This window comes from Nerophis ophidion, linkage group LG01 (genome assembly GCF_033978795.1).
Source record: "Nerophis ophidion isolate RoL-2023_Sa linkage group LG01, RoL_Noph_v1.0, whole genome shotgun sequence".
Lineage (NCBI taxonomy): Eukaryota > Metazoa > Chordata > Actinopteri > Syngnathiformes > Syngnathidae > Nerophis > Nerophis ophidion.
This window is the reverse complement of record NC_084611.1, coordinates 69,077,806-69,102,577: the sequence shown is the minus strand read 5'-3', so window position 1 is coordinate 69,102,577 and position 24,772 is coordinate 69,077,806. Positions and strand designations below refer to the sequence as shown.

Here is a 24,772-nt window from a genome sequence, read left to right as displayed (position 1 = left end):
TGACAAACATTTGCGTCAATTTTTTCCTGAAATGTCATTTTTACCGGGCTCCATCTCCTCAGCAGCGTCATGAAGTTCATGGTGGTGCTGGTGGGCGCCGGCTCCCTGGCCTTCCTCGGCGCCGTCATCTGCATCTTCGCCAGCGTGTACCCCCGCAAACGCGCCCTCTCTCTGGGCGACAACGGCACCCTCGCCTCGGAGAGGCTCCCGGAGCCCAGCTCGGTGGCGCACGCGGGGCCGCTCGGTGCTTTACACGGCGCGGACTCCTACGATGGCGAGAACGGGCTGGGCGGTATCGGCTTGGGGGTCCCCAGTCTGAACGAGCTCAACCTCGGGGAGGAGAGCGGCCGAGGCTCGGGGAAGGCGTTCAGTTACAGCCGCTTGATCTGCACGCCGGTACCGCCGGGTGAGTGCATGGGTAAAGACGGGCAGCAGCCGCTGGCGGACGACCCCCTGGCCGATGACTGGACGTCTCTCAGCACAACGGCGGAGGAGCTCCGGCAGATGGTCATGCAGCAAAACGACCAGATCCTCATGGACCAGAGGACCATCCGGGAGCTGACGGGGAAGCTGAGCGAGTGCGAGAGAGACCTGGAGGATGACGGGCCCGGCCCCGAGCGGAGCATCGGGGTTTGGAACGGCAACCGGAAGGTCATGGCCGGGGATGATGTGAGTTCCTCGTCGGCCTCTCAGCTGCAAACAGCCCGCGCTGTGGAGGAGCTTGCCCGGGCCATCATGGACCTGAAAGACCGCATTGAGAAGCTGGAGGTAAGCCACGACCTGTTGGTTCTACTACAACTCTACTGGCCAATGTATTATTTACTGTGGTGAAAAAGCCAAAATATTTAAAAAGTCTAGAGCAGTGCTTCTTAACCTTGTTGGAGGTACTGAACCCCACCAGTTTCATATACGCATTCACCGAACCATTCATTAGTGAAAAATACAATTTAAATGTTTTTTTTTTCAAATTCAAGAGAGTTACCATATTTTTCGGACTATAAGTCAAGGTTTTTTTCGTAGTTTGCTTTTACTCCGGAGCGACTTATAGTCCGTAAAATACGGTATATGTTTTTGGTAACACTTTAGTATGGGGAACATATTCTAAGTAACAAAGACTTAATTTAGAGTTTTTTGGACACCAGGGGAACATATTCTAAGTAGGGCTGCAACTAACAACTAATTTGATCATCGATTAATCTGTCGATTATTACTTTGATTAATCGATTAATAATCGGATAGAAGAGACAAACTACATTTCTATCCTTTCCAGTATTTTATTGAAAAACAGCATACTGGCACCATACCTATTTTGATTATTGTTTCTCAGCTGTTTGTAAATGTTGCAGTTTATAAATAAAGGTTTATTTAAAAAAAATATATATATATTGTTTTTAATAAATAAAAAAAGTAGCCTCTGCGCATGGCACAGATCCAACGAATCGATAACTAAATTAATCGCCAACTATTTTTATAATCGATTTTAATCGATTTAATCGATTAGTTGTCGCAGCCCTAATTCTAAGTAACAAAGACTTAAATTTGAGTTATTTGGTTAGGGTTAGGGTTAGAGAGTTAGGGTTATAATAAGGCCATGCCGAATAAAGCATTAATACGCACTTAATAATGACTAGTTAAGAGCCAATATTTTACTAACTTGCACGTTAATAAGCAACTAATTAATGGTAACACTTTAGTATGGGGAACATATTCTAAGTAACAACGACATAATTTAGAGTTTTTTGGACACCAGGGCAACATATTCTAAGTAGGGCTTCAACTAACAAGTAATTTGATAATCGATTAATCTGTCGATTATTACTTTGATTAATCGATTAATAATCGGATAAAAGAGACAAACTACATTTCTATCCTTTCCAGTATTTTATTGAAAAACAGCATACTGGCATCATACTTATTTAGATTATTGTTTCTCAGCTGTTTGTAAATGTTGCAGTTTATAAATAAAGGTTTATTTAAAAAATATATACCTGTGTATATATATATATATATTTTTAATAAATAAAAAAAGTAGCCTCTGCGCATGCGCATAGCACAGATCCAACGAATCGATGACTAAATTAATCGCCAACTATTTTTATAATCGATTTTAATCGATTTAATCTATTAGTTGTTGCAGCCCTAATTCTAAGTAACAAAGACTTAATTTACAGTTATTTGGTTAGGGTTAGAGAGTTAGGGTTATAATAAGGCCATGCCGAATAAAGCATTAATACGCACTTAATAATGACTAGTTAAGAGCCAAAATGTTACTATTTTGCACGTTAATAAGCAACTAAATAATGGTGAATATGTTCCCCATACGAAAGTGTTACCATGTTTTTTTAATGGTGCACAAAATGAACCGTGCATGAAAATCACCTCGTTCAAACAACAAAACCAACACAGTGCATAAACTCACAACAAATTACTTCTGCTGTTGCCGTATCCGTAATACGCCGATAGGGAGAAGTTTTTATTGACACGATGAGTCGGGTGTGTCTTGACCTCCCCCGAACCCCTGAGCCCGACTCACCGAACCCCTAGGGTTCGATCGAACCCATGTGAAGAACCACTGGTTTAGACAAACAATTTAAATACTGTATATATTTTAAAAGTCTGGGAAAATGTAAATACTGTGTACCACAGTAAATAATGGGACTAGATCAGTGGTTCTTAAACTGGGTTCGATCGAACCCAAGGGGTTCGGTGAGTCTGCCTCAGTGGTTCGGTGGAGGTCAAAACATACCCTACTCATCGTGTCAATAAAAACATCTCCCTTTTAGGGTGATACGGCAACAGCAGAAGTCACACTGATCTGTACTTATTAATCCCTTATTCGGCATGGCCTCATTTTAACCCTAACCCTCTAACCCTAACCCTAACCAAATAACTCTAAATTAAGTCTTTGTTACTTAGAACATGTTCCCCTGGTGTCCAAAAACTTCTATATTAAGTATTTGTTACTTAGAATATGTTCTCCATACTAAAGTGTAACCAAAAACACATAACTTTGTCATGAATTTTAATTTTTTTTTTTTTTTTTTACTAAGAAGGGTTCGATGAATGCACATATGAAACTAATGGGGTTCGGTACCTCCAACAAGGTGAAGAACCGCTGGACTAGATTATTTTGTATTTTGTTGTTACATTTTGGAGTAGTTTTTTTGTACATTTTCCAGCAAATAATAGGAAAAAAGATTTGATTAGACAAGTTTATTTCAAAGGGGACAATGCCATTTTTATAAAACAAAAACTGGTTAAAAAAGCCAGAATTAGCCAGAAGGCTATCATTTTCATCTGTAGTCTCCTGGCCATGATGTAAAAAAGGCAGTAAAATTACAATTTAAAAGAGAGAAATAAAGAAAAGCACACAAAAAATAAACATCAACCCCTTTAGTGGTCGCGGGCTGCGCTGGTGCAATCGGCTACAATCAGGGGGAAGGCGGGGTACACCTTGGACAAGTCACCACCTCATCGTAGGGCCAACACAGACAGACAGACAGACAACACTCACATTCACAAACAATATGATAAAAAATAAAATACCACATAACATTTATCTTAGCATCAAAACAGGCTCATCTTTTAGAGCTGGGGGCATTTATAAGCCACATTTTCATTTTTTTTTTTGTGAAGCCTTGTATGTTGTGACCAGTTCAACCTTCTCAGGTACTGAGTTCCACACATTTGCGCTCCTCACTGACCAGGCCGACTTAATGAAAGTGCTCCTGTGCAGAGGACTATAACAGTCACCTCCCATTCCATTGCATTGTGTCAGTTATTTGTAACGAATCATAAATCGTACACATTTTTTTTTTATTCATTCAAATTGCTCATTTCTGTTTTGAGCTTAAAATTAAAGTTTAGTAGTCTCTATAGGTGCTGGTCCAAAAAAGAGGATTTTTTTCAATAATTTTTTAGTTCAGTTTAATATTTCTTAGGTCAGTGGTCAAACAAAATAAAACAGTTTTACATTCATAAATTGACAATTTTACAGAACGAAAGGGTTTAGGCTGAAGTTGAGCACTTATTTAGCCTATAAACAATCTCAAATACAAGATGAGCGTCATAGAAATATGACATTTCCTTTACACAACATATTATAAAACATATAATATGTATATATAATAACGTTATATAATTGTATATAACATAATAGCCTAGTGGTTAGAGTGTCCGCCCTGAAATCGGTAGGTTGTGAGTTCAATCCCGGCCGAGTCATACCATGCCAAAGACTATGAAAATGGGACCCATTACCTCCCTGCTTGGCACTCAGCATCAAGGGTTGGGATTGGGGGTTAAATCACCAAAAATGATTCCCGGGCATGGCCACCGCTGCTGCTCCCTGCTCTCCTCACCTCCCAGGGAGTGATCAAGGGTGATGCGTCAAATGCAGAGAATAATTTTGCCACACCTAGTGTGTGTGTGACAATCATTGGAACTTTAACTTTACTTTAACTTTCAATATCCCGAACCATTTTGAGAGATAATGACAAAGCCATTTACGTGATCGCGTGACGTCACGCTAGGAACCAAATATCCATACCTTATCAACAACAATGCTAATCAAGCAGACTTTGTGAGAGCCAACAAATATTACTTTTGGAAAAAATCATAATCCAGGACCTTATATTTTTGAGCCCGAACACGAAGAGGATGAGCAATAAGTTTTAGAAGCCGAGTGATGGGACCCATTACCTCCCTGCTTGGCACTCAGCATCAAGGGTTGGAATTGGGGATTGAATCACCAAAAATGATTCCCAAGTGTGGTCACTACTCTTCTCACCAGGGGGTGAATAACGGTATGGGAAAAATTTTACCACACCAAGTGTGTGTGTGACTATCAGTGGTACTTTAACTTTAACTTATAAATACACCTTGTACACAACTTAAACACCGTTCAAATATATACACAGTAAAGACATAGACAAACAGTTGTGAAATATCCCTGTACTTGTGTTGGTTAAACATTTGTTACCAATAATATACCAAATACAAACACTTACTTTTCCTTTATTATTTATCAGTATTGACTACTGGTGTTGATTCAAGAGTGATATATTTTTCTAAGACATTTGTTTTAAAGGTTTTTTTGTATCTTGGCCCTCTCATCAGGCTGAACACCAAACCAAAACATTAGAAATATCAATCTTTTGAACATCCATCCATCCATTTTTTACCGCTTGTTCCTTTTGGGGTCGCGGGGGTGCATATTCTTTAATAAGGGCACTTCTTTATCCATTGGATTACTCTCTTGTCCATTGTGTGGCAATATTAAGTGTAATAAATTAAAACTGCTCGTGACTAAATACTGAGTATGACAGATAGTTGAGTCATTGCTTCCTGTAGCCCCTGAAAAAAATCCCTGTGACCAAAATCGTGACACAAATCAAGAGAAATTGGCTGCCACCCACACCCTTCACCCCTCCTGTGACAGCATCATCTCTCCTCCCTGGCTCTCTCTGCAGGAAAGAAGGGCATAAATAAAAGATGAAGCTGGCTAGGTTGAGAGGAGAAGAGATAGGTCAACTTCTCACAGTCTTACGTGTGGGCTGAGACCTTATGAATACAAAAAAACACTTCCATGGTTTTCCGTCTTGAAGTCAATCCTTGTCTCAGCAACTCTGTAAATGTTACTCGTCTCCTCCTCCTGTTAATGCTTTATGTTCAAAGAAGCTTTGCTAATCAATAAGCCAATGCTATTGATCGGCGTTTCCTTTCTTAGTGACTTTGCAAATCCTCATATTTTGTAGAAAGTGTCCTAATACTTTGTTTACTCTCATATATTTCTCTTCTTCCAGGCAGAGATTGGCCCAGCAGCCTTGAACCTCACTGACACGACCCCAGGAACGAGCAGCGGCCAGGCAGTCAAGCCTCCCACACCTCCCACCAAAGGCTTCGTCTCCCCTGCGCCCGCACCTGCAGCAGCAGCACCACCAGGCTCCGGGGCTCGCCGCCCCGCCCCCAAACCTTCCACCAAGGGACCCCTTGGCCGTGGGAAGGGCCCATGGAGGGTGGAGGACCTGGAGGGCGAGCTGGAGAGGAAGATTAAAATGCTAGAGAAGGAGCGGCAGGCCATGAGGAAAGAGACGCAGGGTCAGTACGAGAAGATCAACCAGGGCATCGACACGGCCAACCACCGTGTCTCCGAGCTGGAGCACAGTGAGTAATTAAATAGATGACAAATAATTATAGTGTATAATTAGTACGGATGTAACGATAAACGGTAATAATGATAACCGTGGTAAAACTCCTAGTATTGGTGTTTTAAAGTTAAACGATCGAATATCCGTGATTGATAACTTCACTTCTATATATATATATATATATATATATATATATATATATATATATATATATATATATATATATATATATATATGTGTATATATATATATATATATATATATATATATATATATATATGTGTATATATATATATATATATATATATATATATATATGTGTATGTATATGTATATGTGTGTGTGTACTGTGTATATATATATATTTCTATGTATATCTATATATATGTGTATATATATATATATATATATATATGTATGTGTGTGTGCAAACTCCACACACAAAGATCCTGAGCCCGGGATTGAACCCCAGACATAATGATAACCGTGGTAAAACTCCTAGTATTGGTGTTTCAAAGTTGAACGATCGAATAACCGTGATTGATAACTGCACTTATATATATATGTATGTATGTATGTATGTATATATATATATATATATATATATATATATGTATATATATATATATGTATATATATATATATGTATATATATATATATATATATATATATATATATATATATATATATATATATATATATATATATATATATATATATATATATATATATATATATATATATATATATATATCCATCAAAATATGAAGGTCCTGAGTAGTCTGGGGTTTAATCCCGGGCTCGGGATCTTTCTGTGTGGAGTTTGCAAGTTCTCCCTGTGAATGCGTGGGTTCCCTCCGGGTACTCCGGCTTCCTCCCACTTCCAAAGACATGCACCTTGGAATAGGTTGATTGGCAACACTAAATTGGCCCTAGTGTGTGAATGTGAGTGTGAATGTGGTCTGTCTGTGTTGGCCCTGCGATGAGGTGGCGACTTGTCCAGGGTGTACACCGCCTTCCGCCCGATTGTAGCTGAGATAGGCACCAGTGCCTCCCGCGACCCCAAAGGGAATAAGCGGTAGAAAATGGATGGATGGATGTATGTATGTATGTATATACAAACCCTGTTTCCATTTGAGTTGGGAAATTGTGTTAGATGTAAATATAAACGGAATACAATGATTTGCAAATCATTTTCAATCCATATTCAGTTGAATATGCTACAAAGACGACATATTTGATGTTTAAACTGATACACTTTTTGTTGTTGCAAATAATCATTCATTTTAGAATTTGATGCCAGCAACACATGGCAAAGAAGTTGGAAAAGGTGGCAATAAATACTGATAAAGTTGAGAAATGCTCATCAAACATTTATTTGGAAAATCCCACAGATGTGCAGGCTAATTGGGAACAGGTGGGTGCTATGATTAGGTATAAAAGCAGCTTACATGAAATGCTAAGTAACTCACAAACAAGGATGGGGCGAGGGTCACCAATTTGTAAGCAAATTGTCGAACAGTTTTTGAACAACATTTCTCAACGAGCTATTGCAAGGAATTTAGGGATTTTACCATCTACGGTCCGTAAAATCATCAAAAGGTTCAGAGAATCGAGAGAAATCACTGCAAGTAAGCGATGATATTACGGACCTTTGATCCCTCAGGCGGTACTGCATCAAAAACCGACATCAGTGTGTAAAGGATATCACCACATTGGCTCAGGCTTTAAGTACTACTGTACAAACCAATATTTTAAACAATAGAGGCTTAGCCATTAAAGCCGATAAAATACTAAGAGAAACACCTCAGTGAAGCATAAGAAAAACAAAACATGCAAAATAGTGGGTTTTCTAAAAGTGTGCATTCATTTTAGTTAGTTAAAAAAACTTGGTAAAAAGATTTCAGTGTGGGTACAAGTGATTTGAGGACATTCAACAATACCGCAATAATAATTATAACTGTGATTATTTTGGCAACGATAACAGTTATATGACATTTTCATATCGTAACATCCATAATAACTAAGTTGTGTCAGTGTTAAAATATAGCTAAAAAATAGGATGAATTATTTAGGCTGGCAGGCATTATTATAATTAGGGTGTTCCATATTTAGGATTTTCTTTTTGCACCAAGTCTCCTCTCAAAAATATTTTGCTAAGTTTTTGCTACCTCGGCTTAGCGTCAAGTTTTAGCTACAGAAATGAGGCTTGTTCTTGCAGGTCTTTGCTCAGGTAAACAAATATACATTTATTCTGTTCCTGAGTAAACCACTATCAGGGCTATCGCTTTGGATATGTAAAATACGTTGTATTGGGGCCCTTAGCTCATGGGCTTATGTAAAGTGGGTGTGATACTTATATATGTGGCACCACAATCAAGCTTCATTGCAGACTCCAATGTCCAAGTAGACATACAGTACATACAAACCCCGTTTCCATTTGAGTTGGGAAATTGCGTTAGATGTAAATATAAATGGAATACAATGATTTGCAAATCATTTTCAAACCAAATTCAGTTGAATATGCTACAAAGACAATATATTTGATGTTCAAACTGATAAACATTTTTTTTGTGTGCAAATAATCATTAACTTTAGAATTCGATGCCAGCAACACGTGACAAAGAAGTTGGGAAAGGTGGCATTACATACTGGTAAAGTTGAAGAATGCTCATCAAACACTTATTTGGAACATCCCACAGGTGTGCAGGCTAATTGGGAACAGGTGGGTGCCATTATTGTGTATAAAAACAGATTCCCAAAAAATGCTCAGTCACGTAGTCCACAACTACGTGAGCAAATAGTCAAACAGTTTAAGAACAACGTTTCTCAAAGTCCAATTGCAAGAAATTTAGGGATTTCAACATCTACGGTCCATAATAACATCAAAAGGTTCAGAGAATCTGGAGAAATCACTTCACGTAAGCGGCATGGCCGGAAACCAACATTGAATGACCGTGACTTTCGATTCCTCAGACGGCAATGTATCAAAAACCGACATCAATCTCTAAAGGATATCACCACATGGGCTCAGGAACACTTCAGAAAACCACTGTCACTAAATACAGTCCGTCGCTACATCTGTAAGTGCAAGTTAAAACTCTACTATGCAAAGCGAAAGCCATTTATCAATAACATCCAGAAACGCCGCCTGATTCTCTGGGCCCGAGATCATCTAAGATGGACTAATGCAAAGTGGAAAAGTGTTCTGTGGTCTGACCAGCCCACATTTCAAATTGTTTTTGGAAATATTCGACATTGTTCATCCGGACCAAAGGGGAAGCGAACCACCCGGGCTGTTATCGACGCAAAGTTCAAAGCCAGCATCTGTGATGGTATGGAGGTGCATTAGTGCCCAAGGCATGGGTAACTTACACATCAGTGAAGGCACCATTAATGCTGAAAGGTACATACAGGTTTTAGAACAACATATGCTGCCATCTAAGCGCCATCTTTTTCATAGACGCCCCTGCTTACAACAGCATGGCTTCATAAAAAAAGAGTGCGGGTAGTTTCTTAGCACGCCTGCAGACCAGACCTGTCTCCCATGGAAAATGTGTGGTGCATTATGAAGCGTAAAGTACGACAGCGGAGACCACGGACTGTTGAACGACTGAAGCTCTACATAAAGCAAGAATGGGAAAGAATTCCACTTTCAAAGCTTCAACAATTAGTTTCTTTAGTTCCCAAACGTTTATTGAGTGTTGTTAAAAGCAAAGGTGATGTAACACAGTGGTGAACATGCCCTTTCCCAACTACTTTGGCACATGTTGCAGCGATGAAATTCTAAGTTAATTATTATTTCCCCCAAAAAATAAAGTTTATGAGTTTGAACATCAAATATCTTGTCTTTGTAGTGCATTCAACTGAATATGGGTTGAAAAGTATTTGCAAATCATTGTATTCCGTTTATATTTACATCTAACACAATTTCCCAACTCATATGGAAACGGGGTTTGTAAAACAAACACATTTTTAGTATAAATGGCATTATCACATACTATTAAAAACAGTACTTGTGCATATTCAGTAAAAATGCATATTAGTAAATAAATAAAAGGAGCAGTAATATATATATATCTATATATATCTATATATATATATATATATATATATATATATATATATATATATATATATATATATATACTTTTAAAATGCGTGTACACATTCTATAAAAGGCAGAGATACCAGTGTTTCCATATATATGATTGGTACCTAACTGAACAATAGCTAGGATTGGTTATCTGTTTAATAAAATAATTCTTGGACTCCTGAAAAAGAACCACAGAAGAAGGTTTTGTCCAAGATTCATGTTTGCATCTCATTGTCCATAACTGTGGTGCATTCAAGGACCCTTCATTAAAGTTAGAAACGGAGGCATCACTTTGTTTCTATAAAGACAGCCATAGACTTGACCTCAATGATATGCACTGATATCATTATATTAATGGCTCATTATTATGATTCATAATATCTACAGATGGTAATCCTGTGTGAATCAACTAGATTATATTTATATAGTGCTTTTCTAAACACTTAAAAGTGCTTTACTGTGACCTGAGACATTTACTCCACATTCACAATTGATGGTGGTAAGCTGCATTTGTGGCCACAGTTGCTCTGAAATAGACTGATGGAAGCGTGGCTCCTACCACCACCCCTATTTTCATACACCTGGGAGCAAGGTGGCTAAAGTGTCTTGCACAATGGCACAATGGCTGTGACCATAGATGGCGAAAGCTGGATTTGAACCCACTCTACCATCTGATCCATGCCACCACACTCTATTTTACCCTTTGACGTAAGTGACAACTTGACATTTATACTAATATTTCAGTAACATAAGGTCAGGTAATAATATCGTTTAGTTTCATATTATGACCACTTTATATGGAATTTGTCGGCACTTTTTCCCCTATCCATCCATCCATTTCCTACCGCTTGTCTCTTTTGGGGTCGCGGGGCGTGTTTGAGCCTATCTCAGCTGCATTCGGGCGGAAGGCGGGGTACACACTGGACAAGTCGCCACCTTATCGCAGGGCCAACACAGATAGACAGACAACAATCACACTCAAATTCAAACACTAGGGCCAATTTAGTGTTGCCACTCAACCTATCCCCTTTGGAGGTGGGAGGAAGCTGGAGTACCCGGAGGGAGCCCACGCAGTCACGGGGAGAACATGCAAACTCCACACAGAAAGATCCCGAGCCAGGGATTGACCTCAGGACTACTCAGGACTTTCGTATTGTGAGGTTCATGCACTAACCCCTGTTCAAAACCAAATAGGTGGTTTTTTGAGATATGTTCTAGATACGTTAATCCCATCTTTAAAAAGTCAAAATAATGTTTTTTTTTAACACGTGTTTTAAAAAGCTGATCCATGCAATATTTTGTTTTTTTAATGCATGTAAACATATTGTGTATGTGGACCTAGAATTTGGTGTGTACTACCAGAATTTCAAGAACCACGGTTTAAAAATCAATTTTCTGTACTTTCGCTGCAGTTTTGATGAAATTTTCCCCCTGCTTTCTCTCCCTTCTTTCTTCATAAGCGCTCACAGAGCCGTCGTTCCCGGACGGCTTCGTCCTGTCCTTCCCCATGCGGACCAACTACATGTACGGCCTGGTGAGGAAGGAGATCACAGAGATGTACGCCTTCACCGCCTGTGTGTGGCTGAAGGCCAAAGAAGGAGGCATAGGAACCCCTTTCTCTTACTCGGTGCCCGGGCAACCTAACGAGCTGGTGCTGCTGCAGGGGGTCCACAACCCTGTGGAGCTGCTAATCAACGACAAGGTAACATGCTCGCTTGAGCCACCTAATGTCAAGTGAGCACCCAAATGATCCCACTTTGTGTAAGGTGTCTCACCCAGTGTTAAAGGGGAACATTATCACCAGACTTATGTAAGCGTCAATATATACCTTGATGGTGCAGAAAAAAGACCATATATTTTTTTAACTGATTTCCGAACTCTAAATGGGTGAATTTTGGCGAATGAAACGCCTTTCTGTTCATCGCTCTTTTTGCGCTGACGTCAGAACGTGACGTCTCCGAGGTAATACAGCCGCCATTTTCATTTTCAACACATTACAAACACCGGGTCTCAGCTCTGTTATTTTCCGTTTTTTCGACTATTTTTTGGAACTTTGGAGACATCATGCCTCGTCGGTGTGTTGTCAGAGGGTGTAACAACACTAACAGGGAGGGATTCAAGTTGCACCACTGGCCCGAAGATGTGAAAGTGTCTGCCGCCAGACCCCCATTGAATGTACCAAAGTGGGTCCACATTTTACCGGCGATGACAGACATGACACAGAGATGTATGGATAACCTGCAGATGCATTTGCAACGATAAATTCAACGAAATCACAAAGGTGAGTTTTTTTGATGTTGTTGACTTATGTGCTAATCAGACATATTTGGTTGCGGTGTGACTGCCACCTAATTGATGCTAACATGCTACGCTAATCGACGCTAACATGCTATTTACCGGTGGTGCTAAAGCAGACATGGCACAGAGATGTATGGATAACCTGCAGATGCATTTGCAATTATATTAAGTTTACTTCCACCCACATCTAATGCGAAAAAAACACGTACCAATAGAAGGATTTAAGTTGCTCCAGTGTCACAAGATGCGGAAGTCCTGATCGTTTGGTCCGCACATTTTACCGGCGATGCTAACGCAGCTATTCGGCCATGCTATGGCTATGAATAGCGTCAATAGCTATTCGCTCAATAGCTTCAGTTTCTTCTTCAATACTTTCATACTCCAACCATTCGTTTCAATACATGCGTAATCTGTTGAATCGCTTAAACCGCTGAAATCCGAGTCTAAATCCGAGCTAATGTCGCCATATCTTGCTGTGGTATTCGCCATTGTTTGTTCACATTGGCAGCACTGTATGACGTCACAGGGAAATGGATAGTCGCATCGCAAATAGCAAAAATCAAGCACTTTATAGGTTTTTTTAGGGATATTCGGGGACCGGTAAAATTTTGAAAAAAACTTCAAAAAATACAACAGGCCACTGGGAACTGATTTTAATTGTTTTTAACCCTTTTGAAATTGTGATAATGTTCCCCTTTAAGTAATATCCCCAGGGGCATAGCACCAAATTCTGGGCCCCCAGACACAGACTCCTGAAAGGTCTCGAACCAAACCCAACTTTTCCGCCCCATACACACATTAAATGTTAACCGTATTCTTCGGAGTATAAGTCGCTCCGGAGTATAAGTCGCACCTGCCGAAAATGCATAATAAAGAAGGGAAAAAACATATAAGTCACTCTGGAGTATAAGTCGCAGTTTTGGGGGAACTGTATTTGATAAAACCCAACACCAAGAATAGACATTTGAAAGGCAATTTAAAATAAATAAAGAATGGTGAACAACAGGCTGAATAAGTGTACGTTATATAACGCATAAATAACCAACTGAGAAGGTGCCTGGTATGTTAACGTAACATATTATGGTCATTCAAATAACTATAACATATAGAACATGCTATAAGTTTACCAAACAATCTGTCACTCCTGTTAGCTAAATCCCATGAAATCTTATACGTCTAGTCTCTTATGTGAATGAGCTAAATAATATTATTTGATATTTTACGGTAATGTGATAATAATTTCACACATAAGTCGCTCCTGAGTATAAGTCACACCCCTGGCCAAACTATGAAAAAAACTGCGACTTACAGTCCGCAAAATACGGTACTTGCACAAAACAAAACCTGCATGAATTTGATTGAAACACTTGTAAAAAAAAAATAATAATAATATAAAATAACTAGATGAGGCAACTCCTGAAGAAATTGCGTGTGAATGCTCCAATGCTGAAGTTGACCTGAACTCCTGGATTTTTTTTTCGAATTGTTGAAGTAGACCACACAATTCCCAAACAGGCTAGATATTTCGAAGTTGGGAAAGTTTGAATCAAATGAAAAATGTGGAAGTTGTGGAACTTTGAAGAATATCCCATTGATTTCAATGGGAATTTCGGGAAAAGCGGGAATGTTTTCTTTAATTGGTGAAAAAAACTTGAATGGTCTGAATGAGTTGAAATGGTTAGTGTTGGAATTTTTCAAATCGGTCGAGAAATGTTGAACATGCTGAATTGAGAAATGGTATTATGGAATTTTTCCAGTTCAAAAAACGACTTTGTTTTTTGTCCTGATTAGAAAGAATGTTTTCACGGTGGAACGGTTGAAAAATGTGAAAGGAGTACTCGCCAGAAAAAAGGGTGGAGATAGGGCATTGGGAAAAGCAGGAATTTTGGAAAATCCTGGATTTTTTTTTAACTTGGAATAATTATACTGAAAATTTCCAGGATGGTGGAATGTGTTGAAGGTGTAATAGTTTGGATAGGTTGAAACATGTGGAAATGGTGAAAGGTTGAAAAATGGCCAATTCATTTTGAATGGGAAAAATGTCACGGAAAATCTGGAAATCTGGGAATTTTTGGGAAATTGTCAAGGGAAAGCCTGTTATTTCCGAATAGGTTGAACAGCGTGAAGTTGGAACGGTTTGAATCGAGTGAAAAATGTGGAAGGTAGAATGCGCCAAAATCTGGAGAAGAAGAAGAAGAAGTTGAAGTTTAATAAATAGATGCATTTTGGTGTAGAAAACCATATGTGTGAATTCTTTGGAGCATTCACATATGGTTCGAACACACCTTCTCATTCAATGCATTTTCTTTATTTTCATGACTATTTACATTGTAGATTGTCACTGAAGGCATCAAAACTATGAATGAACACATGTGGAGTTATGCACTTAACAAAAAAAAGGTGAAATAACTGAAAACATGTTTTATATTCTAGTTTCTTCAAAATATCCACCCTTTGCTTTGATTACGGCTTTGCACACTCTTGGCATTCTCTCCAAGGTTTCTCATAGTCACTATTGTCACCGACGTCCCACTGGGTGTGAGTTTTCCTTGCCCTTATGTGGGCTCTACCGAGGATGTCGTTGTGGTTTGTGTTGTGCCCTTTGAGACACCAGTGATTTAGGGCTATATATATAATCACTGATTGATTTGTCCCACCCGGTGTCCCCACATAACGCTATTTTTGTCCCGCTTCCCGCCAGGTGATTTCACTGTTTGTCTAACCCACAGTGTTAAGTCCCCACCCCCATTTAGTTAAAGTACCACTGATGGTCTCACACACACACACAAATGAACCTCTGAATTTGACCCATCCCCTTGTTCTTCCACTGGGAGGTGAAGGGAGCAGTGAGCAGCAGTGATGGCCGCGCTCGGTAATCATTTTGGTGATTTAACCCCCAATTCCAACCCTTGATTCTGAGTGCCAAGCAGGGAGGTAATGGGTCCCATTTTTATAGTCTTTTGTATGACTCAGCCGGGGTTTGAACTCATGACCTACCGATCTCAGGGCGGACACTCTAACCACAAGACCACTGGTAGTGTCACCCTGTTTGTCCCACCCAAGTATCACCTGACAGCCTACAATTAAGGGCTAACCCACCCATATGTCCCACTTATTTCCGAGCTAACCTCCTTTAATCATGTCCATGGCAGGTGGCCCAGCTGCCGTTGTCTCTGCCTCAAGACGAGTGGGAGCACATCTGTGTCAGCTGGACCCTGAGGGACGGCGTGTGGAAGGCCTACCAGGGCGGCAAGATGAAGGGAAGGGGTGAAGGCCTGGCCGCCTGGCACCCGATCAAGCCGGGGGGAGTGCTCATCCTGGGCCAGGAGCAGGTGAGACGAGGCGGGGACAGATATTGATGTCTTTTTGAACTAGCAAAAACTTCTGCTAGAACTGTCTCTTGTAAAGTAAACAAAGAACCAGCGCCGAACGATTTATTATATAAGCAGACTCTCTTCACCTATTCAAGAAGACACATTCCTATTTTGTCCTACTTCTATTCAAGTGTGTCTGCGACTGCATCTATTTACTGAAAACAGACGTGCAATCTTCTTGACGGTTGTCATGATCAAGGGCATCTTTGTGTAGGGAAACTGTGACCGTAACAAAGAAAAGCCTACAGTTTGGCGAGACTGCTACGTGACTAATTAGTGTTGGGTTGCGTTTTCTTCAAAATGGCAGCCAGAAAGAGTTTTCATACTGTAGTAGGGCAGCAACAGGAAGCCTGATTTAGTTTTCTGGGGAGTTTAAGAACTCGCGCATTGCAGGGGTGGACTTAAAATTAGGGCAAACATTTCCCAGTGATCCCAAAATGTCTCATAAAAAAACGATGAATTAAGTTGAGTTCTGTTTCAATCAGGCCTGGGCAATTATTTTGACTCGGGGGCCAAATTTAGAGAAAAAATGTGTCTGGGGTCCGGTATATCTATTTTTAGGAACACTAATACAAAACCTCACAGTAATGTCTAATTGAATGTTGTCTATCTGTGTTGGCCCTGCGATGAGGTGGCGACTTGTCCAGGGTGTACCCCACCTTCTGCCCGAATGCAGCTGAGATAGGCTCCAACACCCCTCGCGACCCCCAAAGGGACAAGCGGTAGAAAATGGATGGATGGATGAATGCTAAAAACGTTATGACAGACTGCCTTAAAAAAAGGAATGGAATTGTATATTTTTTTTACTGAATGAGACACCCAGAATGTACATGAAAATAAAGAATGTGGGATTTACAATATTGACTATAAACGATAAAACACTGAATATTGACAACATACATCACCCCCACTCTCCGTCGACATATTTTACAATCATGTGAAATGCAACAAAAATACAACAAACCGGCAAAATATGAACGTGACGGGTACAAATAAACCTACTTACAATCTCATATATCTGATATGTCACTAAGCTTTAGAACTTTGTTGTGAAAATCTCCTTCCGCGTCTGTCCCTGACACCCGCATTCCAGATTGACACTCTGGAAACACTCTGTGGAAATGTTCCTCCACCCACTCTGCTTGGTGCTTGCTGTGACTTAGGTCAGTGGTTCTCAACCTTTTTTCAGTGATGTACCCCCTGTGAACATTGTTTTAATTCAAGTACCCCCTAATCAGAGCAAAGCCTTTTTGGTTGAAAAAGAGATAAAGAAGTAAAATACAGCACTATTTCATCAGTTTCTTATTTATTACATTGTATAACAGTGCAAAATATTGCACATTTCTAGTGGTCTTTCTAGAACTATTTGAAAAAAAAAGATATAAAAATAATTAAAAAGTTGTTGAAAAATAAACAAGTGATTCAATTATAAATACAGATTTCTACACATAGAAGTAATCATCAACTTAAAGTGCCCTCTTTGGGGATTGTAATAGAGATCCATCTGGATTCATGAACTAAATTCTAAACATTTCTTCCCCCCCAAAAATACATTTTTAACATCAATATTTATGGAACATGTCCACAAAAAAATTCGAGCTGTCAACACTCAATATTGCATTGTTGCATTTCTTGTCACAGTTTATGAACTTACATTCATCTTTTGTTGAAGTATTATTCAATAAATGTATAAAGGATTGTTGAATTTTTTCTATTTTTAGAATATTTTTTAAAAATCTCACGTACCCCTTGGCATACCTTCAAGTACCCCCAGGGGTACGCGGACCCCCATTTGAGAAACACAGACTTAGATTACCATAGTACCTAAATACTTTGTATAGTTTAAGACTTGTGGTCATTTGAAAACATCACTGCACATCATAATTGCTGCTACAGTTCAGGGGCGGTATAGCTCGTTTGGTAGAGCGGCCGTGCCAGCAACTTGAGGGTTGCAGGTTCGATCCCCGCTTTCACCATCCTAGTCACTGCCGTTGTGTCCTTGGGCAAGACACTTTACCCACCTGCTCCCAGTGCCACCCACACTGGTTTAAATGTAACTTAGATATTGGGTTTCACTATGTAAAGCGCTTTGAGTCACTAGAGAAAAAGCGCTATATAAATATAATTCACTTCACTACAGTTTACATCTTAAAGATCTTAAAGATCTAAAAAATTATTTGGGAATGTTCGGCGGCATGCAGCCCCCGGCCTTAATTTGCCCAGGTCTGGTTTAAATGGTAATTGGCTTATACTTGTACAGCGCTTTTCTACCTTCAAGGAACTCGTAGCGCTCTGACACTATTTCCACATTCACCCATTCACACACTGATGGCGGGAGTTGCCATGCAAGGCACGAACCACGACCCACGACCCATCAGGAGCAAGGGTGAAGTGTCTTCCTCCGGGACATTGGACCTGACAAGGTTGATAGAAAGTGGGGATTGAACCAGGAATACTCTACCAACTGTGTCACGCCCTTTAACAAAAAAATCTAAACTTTTTTTGTCTTAATTGTTGCACTTGAAAATACATAAAAAGGCTTGTCCTCCTCACCCAATGGACTATTCCATGCTTACTTTAGGAAGACCGACAAAAAACCCTGTTGTTAGGGTTATAAGAGCATTTTATAAAGCTGAAACAGGACTTACCAAAGTGGAGAGGAGAAGTTTCTATCAAAATTATCCAAGATATCAGCCTTTCTTCTCAGTGACCCTGAATGTATGTGATGTTTCGGTAGGTAGTAACCCTTATTTTGTCTCAAGGGCCGCAACGATGAAGCGATTAAATTGTTAAGAAAAAATGCTTTGATTAATCTTCTGTCGCTTCGATTATTTGTTCGAGTGTGAGTAATAAAAACTGAAAAGATCCAGACAAAACCCCTATTTTCCCTAAAATACGCAATGTGGCTTGCGGGGTGCGTATTGGACATGTTGGGCATGCCTGGACTCGGGTGGCACGCGGCGGGACTTGTGGAACTCCAACCTGGGTGTGATTTTTGATCATTTTCATGACTTTTTCAGACATTCCCAATTTTCTTCCCCACTTCCCTTGTGACTTTGCCTGGTGTGTTTTGGACATGTCGGGCATGCCTGGACTCGGGCGGCACCCGGCAAGACTTTTTACAGTGTTTTCCAATTAATTGAACTAAGTAAATACTGGATTACTAAAAATAAAAATCGATAGCTGCTCCCCTAACGGTCTTGTCATGTTCAAACTTAGCCAAATAGTCACACGCTCTCTTTTTTCCCACCAGTCACACACTTCCGGCCTTAACGCATCACATCGGATCCAATTGAACAAAACAAAAAAAAAATCTATGAAAAATGGCATACACTTTCAAAAATGTTTATTAGTATGCCTAACAATCACAGTAAAAGTGTTGGGATCAGTGATTGTCATTGTGTGGCTTGCATGGTATTTTCTAACATGCTCAATTACCACCTTTTTGTTATGTGAAGATAGCAGATTTGCCCTGTCTTGAATTTGGGATTATATGTATATATATATATATATATATTTTAATTTTTTTATATTTAAAAAAAAATGTTTTTCCCTAAATAAACATCACTACCATCCAATCTCATTTTTAAAAGCCTCACAAAATGTTGGCGCAAAGGAAGTTCTCATCTACTTGTGTTCTTTCAATTACATTGCAAGGAAGTTCTTGGCAAACATTCCTATGAACAGAAGCAGCCAGCAACACACAATTGTCCAGAGTGTCTACTCGGCCGTGGTGGACCATTGTACTGCTGCCCTCAGTCTCTTTTCGGATAAACGGTTTACTTTTGCAGCATTGATCGAGCGGATTATTGTAAATGTAGAGGTGACAAAAATAAACACATGCTAGATTTAGCTGTCCAATCAGGCAGGGTGTATGTACCTTGCCTGATTGATTGACACTTTTATTAGTAGATTGCACAGTACAATACAGTACATATTCCGTAAAATTCACCACTAAATGGTAACACCCGACTAGGTTTTTCAACTTGTTTAAGTCGGGGTCCACGTTAATCAATTCATGGTAATGAATTGATGCAGCTGAGATAGGCTCCAGCGTCCCCCCGCAACCCCAGAAGGGACAAGCGGTAGAAAATGGATGGGTGGATGTTGACACTGCCTGATTATTCTCCACTGTCTCTATTTTGCTGCAGTGGTCCATTTTCTTTTTGCCCTAAGTCTCCTCTTTGTTAGAATTGTAAATGTGATATTTGAGCATACAATGCTAACAGTGAACACACATGCTAATCATAGCTATTGCTGGATGCAGCATTATTATACTCCACAGTCTCTGCTTGGCTGCATGACTCTTTCTTGACGCCCACAGTACCCTCTTGTATGATATTTGTCCCCTTACCAACAGCCTAGTACTAAATTCCGAAGAGACACTTGGCTGTTAATTGTTTCTTCTCTTGGAGAATTATTTCTTAGTTTAGTCCAGGGGTCGGCAACCCAATATGTTGAAAGAGCCATATTGGACCAAAAATAAAAATAAAAATCTGTCTGGAGCCGCAAAAAAATTAAAACCATTACATAAGTGTTATAATGAAGGCAAAACATGATGTAAATGTTTGTATGAGTTAAATAAGCCTACTATCAAAGGATGACGAAAATATTTGTTGACAGAAATGTTGTATTTTAATTTTTATTTTTGCAACATTGAAATCTTTAGTAACATTGAGGCTTCTCACAGGATGAGATAACTTCTGGAAATGACTCGCTCAGAATGGCCAAAGGTATAGATGTGTGTGTCCAAGTTAAAGGAAACGGCAGGCTGTCTTCTTCTAATGGATTTATTACTATCTTTGCGAGCTGGGTAACGTTTGCTGTGGTCTGGAACAACACAACACACAAACAACTAGGAGAAATGCAGCCAATTACATACAGATAATGTGTCATGAGACATGCAAATATAAATCAAATACACAGAGGACATAAGTAAAGGAAATTAAATGAGCTCAAATATACCCACAAACGAGGCATAGTGACGCAATGTGTACATACAGTTAGCCTAAATGTAAGCATTGATTAGCTTGCAGTCATGGATTGACTAAATATGCCTGATAAGCAGTCCAGCAAATCAATAAAATCAACAAAGCTCACCTGTGTGAATTATTGCACAGCATAAAACGTTTGGTGGCCCCTGAGTAGTTAGTGTAAACCTAAATGTGAATGTAAACAAACTACGATGAGTTCAAGAATCGCTGAAATGAATAGGACAAAAGGGTGCTTGCCAAATACTCTCCTCAGTGAAGCATGGTTAATGTAAACAGTGGGATTTCTAACAATTAGGCAGGTTTGTGTCATGTTTGATCTCCTACAGAAAATATATTAAAACAAAATATATATATATTTTTCATCTTTTTCAATTTTCACACATCTCTGAAAGAGGCCCAAGGAGCCACTAGGGCGGCTCTAGAGCCATGGGTTGCCACAGTCGACCTTCTAAAAACTGACGGAATTACCCTGGTGATCAGTGTTTGTGTAAAATATGATAACGTTTATAATTATTTTCCCCGATCACAGGACACCCTGGGCGGACGTTTCGACGCCTCCCAAGCCCTGGTGGGGGAGCTCTCCCAGTTCAACCTGTGGGACCGTGTTTTGAAGCCCGCCGAAGTGGCCGCCGTGGCCGAGTGCAGCTCCTCCGTACTCGGCAACATCGCCCCCTGGACCGACCTGGACGTCGACGTCTACGGCGGGGCCACCAAGGAGTCCTTAGACCCGTGCCACGCTGCTCAGAGATCCAACCCCACGGGCCCTAAACAGTGAGATAGTCTAGCATGTTTAAATCATGCATAAAGTGTTTTTCGGGGTGGGGTTACCACACTAACATGATGGAGCTATACGGTTCTTTCGAGTTTTTCGTGTCGGTGTATTTAGTTCTGCAGTAAGAATGAGGTTAGTGGAAGCAGCAACCTTGTGGATGTCAACGGGGTGACTAAACCATACCCGACTCGTCGGGACTTAGCAGGTAAAGCTGGGGAACAGCAAGGATCTTAATTCACTTTATTGTACAGTAGCTTGTGCTGAAACTGCTGAGGTGTTCTCTGAAAAAAAAAAAAAAAGTTCAGTTCTGCGTACTTGTAGCTTTTATATGGAAAAAGTTGCTCCCGTCGTTGGCTATAATACAGTAACGGTGTATTATTGTGTCATGTAGCCTTGCTAACACAATTTGTAGACCTGCAAAAAGCTTCGTATAGAGAAATAACCAAGTTTAAAAACACTTGACGTCATACTGTACACTGCAAAAAACCTCTTATGAAATTAAATCATGTCTTGGCTAAAACCAGAATGTGTGTATTTGCATGTAAAACGTAAGTGTCAGCGTAAGTGTCCATTTGCCAAAGTAAATGAAATACATGATAAATCACTTATTCCATCCAAACAACAGTATGACGACCAAATAGAACTCTAATATTTATGTATTTATTCAACACTTTCACAATTAACTGTGAATCAATACACATGTATTGAAGTTGCCATTTTTCGTTTAGATTTATATTTAATAAATAACTCATGTGGGAAAAAAATCTTCTTTTGGAAATATTATACCTACTCTGTAATTCATTAGCATTTTGTACTAATGTACAATTGTGTGCTATTTTGTTTGAATTGTATTTACAGCATAAGTGCTAAGCCAAGCTAGATACATTAGCACCAAGGCACACTACGACATCGAAATTCATCTTAATTTTGCTTGGAAAACCTGGAAATGTTCTTATTTTACTCCGTATTTTAGCAGGAGTTGAACTGCGAGCTAGTTATTGCGTTGTTATTAACATCTTGTGGTTGTCTCCAACAAGACAGCAGTCATTTTGTTTTTCTTTTCCGTCATGGACATATTTTGATTTATAAGAACATGTACGAAAAGTGATTCATCCCTGTTTTGTCCAGCTGAACAAGAACACAAAACACTGTGTAGTCAAGTGTACTTTGCGCTAAATGCTTTCTTTACCTCGTTACATGATACCAGGGAGTGTTTGGTCACACTGTAAAAAACAAAGAAACACGAGAATACGGTCAAAATATTACTCTGTAATATATGCAACAAAAAAAATGTATGACATGTAAAATGTTGAGGTAATGTCAAATATTGACAAATTTCTTTGTAATTTTACGATTTGTTTTCTTCTTGCAACTTCTTGATGGAACCAATATAATATTACAATTTCTATGACAATAACTGTGAATAGTCATGTTAAAACATTTTTTGGGGAGTTCAAACCCCTGCCGAGTCATACCAAAGACTATAAAACTGGGACCCATTACCTCCCTGCTTGGCAATCAGCATCAAGGGTTGGAATTGGGGGTTAAATCACCAAAATGATTCCCGGGTGCGGAACCGCTGCTGCCCACTGCTCCTCTCACCTCCCAGGGGGTGAACAAGGGGATGGGTCAAATGCAGAGGACAAATTTCGCCACACCTAGTGTGTGTGTGACAATCATTGGTACTTTAACTTGAACTTTTTCCCTTTAATTCATGGTCTTATTTTTACATGAAACCTAATTCTTGTAACACTTTACAATTCTTCCTCAAATTATATTTTTTACTAAGAAACTAATTGCATTATTTGCATAATGTTACAATTTTTTATATATATTTTAAAGTTAAAAAAAAACAAAACTATAATTTTTCTATACTTTGTCTAATTACTTTTTACTTTTTTTGAGTTGCTAAATGAGTAAGATTTTGTTTCCCCACTGAATTTTATGTTGTTTTTTTTAATGTACAAATGTATTCTTGTATCATAATCTTAAAAGAAGAATATGTAAAATAATAACAAATTATTAAAATAATATCCTGTCCAAAAAGTTAGAATTTTTTTCTTTTTGACCAACTTTTTTCCTGCAATTTGTAAAAACAAAAATCTGACTGTCATGTAACAAGTAATATTTTAACCTTGTTCTCGGAACATTGCAGCTCTGTTCTTTTTTTTTTTTTTTGCGTGTGTGCTGCTTTGTATTACTCGCTGGTACCATGATCCCCACATTCCTTTTGTGTTTTTTCAAGTGCCTGTTTGGGCTTGGAACGCCCTCAATGGTAGTCTAAAACATGTTTATTGTTTTTTTCTACCTGTGTTCTTCTAAGTGTTGTCTTTCTTTGCACCCTTTTAATGCAATTGCTCTTGTGAAATCGGTGGATGAAACGTAATAAAACTGAATATGATGATAACGATGACATTGTCGTGCTATGTGGTCACTGATGCAAAGACGGGTATGATTCACTTCTCCGCCCCACACACTCCAAAATTCCTGGCGTCGTTGAGACGTGTAACTTTCCTCCTCCTGTTTTCTTGGCCTCCTTATCACCGAAGATATATTTAATATAGCCAGCCTCGACAAACCAGATGGACAGCAAAACAAAAAATAGACATTTTGAGTTGGCTTTTTTGCATAGAGTCTAACAGATGGACGTAGAAGACACACAAAGTGCAAGCAAAACAAGCTGAGGGATAATGATCCGCATAAATACAGATGCACTTGGGAGGTTGAGCCATCCCACAGCGCGTATTGCATTAATTAAAGCGCAACAAAAGATGTTCCGCATTGCAAATTAGAAGTAGATTTCTCTCTTGGATAAAAGCTGCAAGGGCAAACAGAATTTAAAAATGGGTGGTAATTGATACAACGCCGCGTGCATTTATTTGCATGTGGCGTTGGGGCAGATAAAGCAACATCACACACAATGGAAGGAAATATAAGAAGACAACATTGTTTGCCCTCCCCTGTTTGTCACATGGAGGTATACATCCGCCACTCATGAATAATAGATGCTCGCTAATTGGCTCTCCTCAATGCCTGACGTTACCATAGCTTCTGTTTGACCTTTCCATCTTAGTGCTGCTGTTCACAAACA

General features: G+C 39.4%; 1 protein-coding gene across 1 annotated transcript in view; it reads left to right on the top strand.

The window, feature by feature from the left end:
- Positions 1 to 24,088, top strand: part of LOC133560448 (uncharacterized) — a 44,663-nt gene extending 20,575 nt beyond the window's left edge. Inside the window, exons 7-11 of the mRNA XM_061913014.1 lie at positions 63 to 768; positions 5,802 to 6,162; positions 11,704 to 11,945; positions 15,694 to 15,873; positions 21,439 to 24,088. Coding sequence (XP_061768998.1) covers positions 63 to 768; positions 5,802 to 6,162; positions 11,704 to 11,945; positions 15,694 to 15,873; positions 21,439 to 21,684 — 1,735 coding nt within the window. The 3' untranslated portion in view covers positions 21,685 to 24,088. The remainder of the gene's footprint in view (positions 1 to 62; positions 769 to 5,801; positions 6,163 to 11,703; positions 11,946 to 15,693; positions 15,874 to 21,438) is intronic.
- The last annotated feature ends 684 nt before the right edge of the window (positions 24,089 to 24,772 follow it).